The sequence below is a fragment of the Tenrec ecaudatus genome, unplaced genomic scaffold (assembly GCF_050624435.1).
Source record: "Tenrec ecaudatus isolate mTenEca1 unplaced genomic scaffold, mTenEca1.hap1 Scaffold_778, whole genome shotgun sequence".
NCBI classification, from domain to species: domain Eukaryota; kingdom Metazoa; phylum Chordata; class Mammalia; order Afrosoricida; family Tenrecidae; genus Tenrec; species Tenrec ecaudatus.
The window spans coordinates 195,597-201,755 of record NW_027459678.1 but is presented as its reverse complement, the minus strand read 5'-3'; the positions used below and the strand labels follow the sequence as shown (position 1 = coordinate 201,755).

At 42.0% G+C, this 6,159-nt stretch overlaps 1 protein-coding gene across 1 annotated transcript; it reads right to left on the bottom strand.

The window, feature by feature from the left end:
- Positions 1–5,436: 5,436 nt before the first annotated feature.
- Positions 5,437–5,799, bottom strand: LOC142436901 (translationally-controlled tumor protein-like). The gene has a single exon (XM_075540252.1). It carries the CDS (start codon positions 5,797–5,799, stop codon positions 5,437–5,439), a length of 363 nt encoding a protein of 120 aa, XP_075396367.1.
- Between the last annotated feature and the right edge of the window lie 360 nt (positions 5,800–6,159).

Below are 6,159 nucleotides of genomic sequence, written 5' to 3'. Positions count from 1 at the left end.
CTTCTTTGCACCAGTTTAAGTCTTTTTATGCCCAAACAGTAATCACAGTGACTAATACTGGATAATTGGAATGAAAGATTTCTTTTGTTTTGTTTTTAATCATTTTATCATACAACTCTTATCACAACCCATACATATATCAATCGCGTAAAGCACATCTGTACATGCATTGCCCTCATCATTCTCAAAACATTTTTTCTCCACTTAAGCCACTGGCATCAGTTCATCTCCCCCACCTCCACTCCCCCCACCCTCTTGAACCCTCGATAATTTAAAAATTATTTTGTCATATCTTACACTGTCCAACGTCTCCTTTCATCCACTTTTCTGTTGTCTGTCCCCCATGGAGGAGGTTATATATAGATCCTTGCAATCGGTTCTCCCTTTCCACCCCTTCCTCCCTCCACCCTCCCAGTATTGCCACTCGTAGCACTGGTCCTGAAGGTATCATCCACCCTGGATTCCCTGTGTTTCCAGTACCGAACTGTACCAGTGTACATCCTTTTGTCTAGCCAGATTTGTAAGGTAGAATTGGGATCAGGATAGTTGCGGGGTAGAAAGCATTTAGGAACTAGAAGGAAGTTGTATGTTTCATTTTTGCTACATTGAAACCTAACTGGCTCATCTCATTCCTGCGGCCCTTCTGTAAGGGAATCTCCAATTGCCTGCAGATGGACTTTGGGTCGCCACTACGCACAGCACAGCCCCTTATTCACAATGATATGATTGTTTGTTCTGAGGATACCTGATACCTGATCCCTTTGACACCTCAGGACCACACAGGCTGGTGTGCTCCTTCCATGTAGGCTTTGTTGCTTCTGAGCTAGATGGCCACTTTTTTACCTTCAAGCCTTTAAGACCCCAGACCCTATATCTTTTGATAATCAGGCACCCTCAGCTTTCTTCACCACATTTGCTTATGCACCAACTTTGTCTTTGGCGATTATGCCAGGAAGGTGAGCATCATGAAATGCCAGTTTAATAGAACAAAATACTCTTGCATTGAGGGGGAACTTGAGTGGAGCCCCAATGGAATGAAAGATTTCTTATCCAACTGGGCATACTCAGGAATCTTGACTCCTCCTTCAAGATCCTGACTTCATTTTGTTTTCAATTTATTAGGTCTGATCTCGGCCCAACATTTTTGTATCTTCACTTCCACTTAGTTCATGGTTAATTGAGTTTATTTTTTAATGAGGAGGGTGCCATTTTATCACCTGGGGTTTCTCCAACCTAAACTTTCAAAATATTAAGGTCCAGTCTCCTGAAGGACAAATCACAGATCTTTTTTATTCAGGGAGTTTCCTGATATTTGTATATTTTTCATTTAGTCATTTTATGTTCTGGTGAATGCCAGGTATAGGTTTTTGTGTATGTGTGTAATTTATTGACATTTGCTCATTTCTCTTAGTTCAAAAATATCAGGTTAAGAAGTTTATTTATCTGAGATAAAAGACATACGTTTAAATTCATATTTTTGATGAGGAAATTCTCCACTCAGAATTCTTTTCAAATGATTGAATTTCAGGGGAAAACATGGCTGCCTGAAAGACTCTTTTAGCAAACTCAACCAATCTCAGTCAGAATATAACTATAACGTATATTATTTTTATTCTCTTTTTAAAAAACTTTAATCTCCCACCCCGCCCAGATAACCCAGAACTTCATATAACAGCAAGTCCTTCAACTTGGCAACTAACCAGTGCTGCCATTTACCTCTTAATGACCTCCCCCTGATTAGAAGCGCCCCTTCCCCACCACTAAAACCTCAAGCCTCCATTCCTACTGGACCTCCATTTCCTTTCTGGGACCCCTGCATTGATGATGGCTATTTGGTGTGACACAGAAACCCAATGCCTCTCCACTATGTCCCATGTGACACTGACACTTAAAGCTGCTAAACAGTGTCGCCCCCCCCCAAAAAAAAGGGGGTCGCTTTCTTATAAACACAGTAACATTGATCTGTTGCGCTCTTCGTGTACTATATAGGGAATTGATATGTTAATCTTTTAGATTACTTACTAGATATACTCTATCTATACCACATTCACCACTACCTCAAGACACACCCCTCATTTTCTCAGTGACACCCTTTCACATAAACAATCAAGTACTAGAATACCTCTTGAAATTCCCTTTTCTAATTTATAAAAAAAAACATTATACTTAGTCAGAAGACCACTTATGATTATAACATCGCTTAAACCCTACCCTTGTGCTAATATATCCTATTCTCTGTACCTACTCATCTATTAAGATTTCTTCATCTCCGCTCAACAATATTTAGTTATCTGTTATTCTCCTCTAACTCAAAGATCCAGCACCACATGACCTCAACACAGCCCTCAACCCTGCATACTACCTATATTTGAAGTAATATGCCACAACAATAATAAACTTCCATACTTAAGTAGCTTTATAATATATATATGTGTGTATATATGTATGTATATGCACCACATCTGGTATTTATATCTCTGGTTGTCCTACATTTGGCATGAGTGTATTCCTATGTCTATTCAGAATCTGTGAAGATTTACTCAGTAGAAATGGGTATCCAGAGAGGATGTACTGGTTACCCTCTTTATATTTCCCATATCACCATGTTTGAAGCTTAGCTTTGCATATCTTTCCCACCAGTGATGCCTTATTGTTGTGTCACTGGTTGCACAGTGCATCTCAGTGCTTGGGCAGCTATATCATGATGCTTCTTTGGTAACCCCAGTGGAGTAGGGAATTTAGCCCTAGTGGTGCTTTGACAGAAATGTTTGATAGCTAAGGACATGGTCTGTGTGCTACTCCTACCAGTTACTTCACTGGGAAGGACAATGATACGTTTACAGCCTGAGAAACCATGAAAGGGGCAGCTACCTAGGGTGCTGAATGAACTCCATGAGAGGGGTCTGTGTGGGGTCGTATCAACAGTTATACTCTGGGCTCCAAACAGAAAGACAGCGCTTGAACACAGGTCTGCTTTGCATTGTTTGAATGACATTCCAGAGCACATTCACCATGCCTTACTCACCATAATCAGGGTGTCATAATTCTGAGGTCTTGTTCACCCTCTATCTTTTTGCCTTCACTGCCTTTGCAGTTGGTCTCTGGCATGCTTTCCCTGATGCAAATCTCATTTCCCTGAGGTGCGTCTTCTCTGTGTCAGCTTGGTCAGGCCGTGATACTCAGTAGATTGGCAATCATGCTACCTTGTAAATTTGAAGCCCTTGTTGTGTGAAGGCTTATTTGTTGGTCTGTGATCCCAAATTACTCTAGCAAAGAAGATGAGACTGCTACCATTGAGATTTAGCGCATTGGAAGTCCTAGAGAAGAGATCTTCTCAGTCGTACATGGGAGATGTGAGTGAATATAGAGCCAATAGAAGGGTGTTAATTTTTCTTATATATTATGGATATTGTCTTCCATTTGTATAAGTCCACCAGGGTGAGCTTATGTGATAAACCATGTCACAAATGTAGGTTGGAATACCAACCCTTTATCCAGTAAAGGACTAACACCTCTGGTTGGATGTCACCCTGATGGATGCCCTGCACGGTCTTTTATTTTATCTGTTAGCTAGGACATGTGTTAGTAAGCTTGTATGCACTTTCTCAAAGTACACAAGGAATGAGGGAGCAGAATAAGCACTAAGTTCTCATAACAAATGGCCTTACCCGGAAACTCAAGGTGATGGTCCTTGAGAATGATTTGTCTTCACTTTCGGCAGTCCATGGTGCTGTCAATGTTTTCTGCCATTACTATATTCTAACACTTTGATTCTTCTTCAGTCTTCCTTTCTATGCACTGAAGAATGTATAACTTTCACATTCCTTGGTCACAGGAAATTGAAAATACTGTCTGCACACTTCTTTAATTTCCTTTTCTCAATTGTGTTTTAAATATATTACATGCCCTAAATCAATGACACTACAAGCAGAAGAATCATATGCTCCAAGGGGATGATTGATAAAGTTATCTGCATTAAAGTAAAAAAAAATCTGGAAGGTGAGAAGAGGTGAATAGAAAACACAGAGTTAGGGGTGGATGTGGGGGTCACACTTAACCTTAGCTCAATCTAAGAACCATTAGTTCTTATGACATTGCCCTGATCAGTATGTGCCCTTTTGAAGGAACCACAGGTGTGGGTGCTACAGCAAAGTGTGGTGAAGAAATGAGATGGTATCTTGCTCTCAGAAAGAATGGTGTCTGGGGTCTTAAGCTTTGTTTTTAAACAAGCAGTCATCTCAGTGTAACGTCAACTAAGTCCACATGGAGAAGAACACCAACATGCTGATCAAAGGATTGCCAATAGTCACATTCAAATCTAAGGAGAGAATTGTATCAGAGTTTAATTTTTTAACTCTGATTTTGAGAAGGCTGTGGATGACATTTGAAGGCCAAATACATTTGCGGGTTCTACACAAGGAATAAGCTTCTGGTGATTTCTCTCTGACCATAAATAAGGGATGGGAATAACCTGGTTATCAGACAGAGTATTAGAGAGATGATTATAGCAGATTGAAATAAAAAATCTGACTTGAAAGTTAAAAACTTGTTATTTGATCTCCCTATTGATACACTTTCACCTTAATCTTGTTTTTTAATACTTTCTGGTTTTGGTTTCCAAATTGAGTTTATTTCTTTACTGTTGTTGTTATTGTTGGCAGCCTTCTGAGACTGTTATGGATCTTTCTATACATATTTGGTATATAGAACCCAGTGTGGGTGACTCTATAGAAACTATAGCTACATTAAGGGTTCCTGGTGGGAGATAATGAGGAGTTGCTATCAAGAAATTTAAGCAAAAACAAACAAACAAAAAAGAAATATAAGCCAAAAGAAAATGTTTGAAACTGATAGTCATTTGCATGACAAGATACAACTATTGAATGATGTGATATCTGGATTAGTTCTCAAAATGGTTTGAGGAAAAAGAAAGAATCAGAAAATTCCAAGGCTTCTGCAGGCATACTTTAAAATCCTCAAGGTAACATCTTTGCTTTTCAACACTTTTTTTGGTTGCATTTCCAACTCTTTATTTTAGTTTTGTTTAAATGCATTTTATTTTTAGACAACCTACACGACATTTTTTGTGTTTTTTTCTTAAACAAAAAAAAAAGCCTCTGCTCCAAAAAATCAAGGTCACCGCTCCAAGTCAAGGTCACAAGTCGACGCAGAGCTCATGATGGCATCAGTTCCGTTTGTCTCGGTCCTGGTGTCGTGTGGGCGGACCGCAGACAGCTAGGAGGAGGGGCGGTCGGGCGGTCGGTCGTGCGTTGCCCACTGTCAGCACTTCTCCATCTCTAAGCCGTCCTTGAAGAAGATCATGTACGGGGTCCCGCCGCCCTCGCGGTAGTCCAGCAGGGCCACCATGCCGTCGGGAATCGTGTTCTCGCCCTGAAAGAACTGGTACTTCTTGAAATTGGCGAGGATGTGCTTGATCTACTCGGCAGCCCCGGTCATAAAGGGCTTCATGCGTTCCGGCTTCCGCTCCTCCAGCTTGCCTTTGAGGGATTTCATGTAGTCCTTGATGTACCTCTTGTAGGCCTCCTTGGTGAAGCTGGTCTCCTGCAAGTGATGGTTCATGACGATGTCCACGTCGGTGACCACCTTGTGCTCGGGCCCGTCGCCCTCGGGGCCTTCGGCGGACGCGTTGCCGCCGATGAGCGCGTCATAGATGTGGCCTTGGGCCCTGCGGACCATGGTGCCCTCCACTTCCAGACACAGCCCGCCCGTGATCTCCCAGATCTTGTACACGTCAGAGAACAGCTCATCTCGGCTGATGAGGTCCCGGTAGATGATCATGACGGTGGCGAGAGGGCAGTGGCTGCGCTGGCTTCGGGCAGCTCGGAGCTCCAAGAGGACAGCGCTGAAGGGAGCGAAAGTTACAGTTGGCGCTGGGGGAGGGGCGGCCGGCGCAAGGGGAGGGGCATCTGGCAGAAGGGGCGGGGTGCTTTTCAACACTTTCAAGATGTCTTTTGAAGCAGATTTATCTACTGTCATGGTTCACTTGATCTCTTGACTTCTGCTTCCATGGGCACTTATTGTGCATGCAAGCAAGATGTAATCATTGACAATCCCAATATGTTCTAAAATTCTCATTATGCTATGTATTGGTCCAGTCACATAAAATGTAACTTTCTACCCACCCCAATGGGAAGAGAA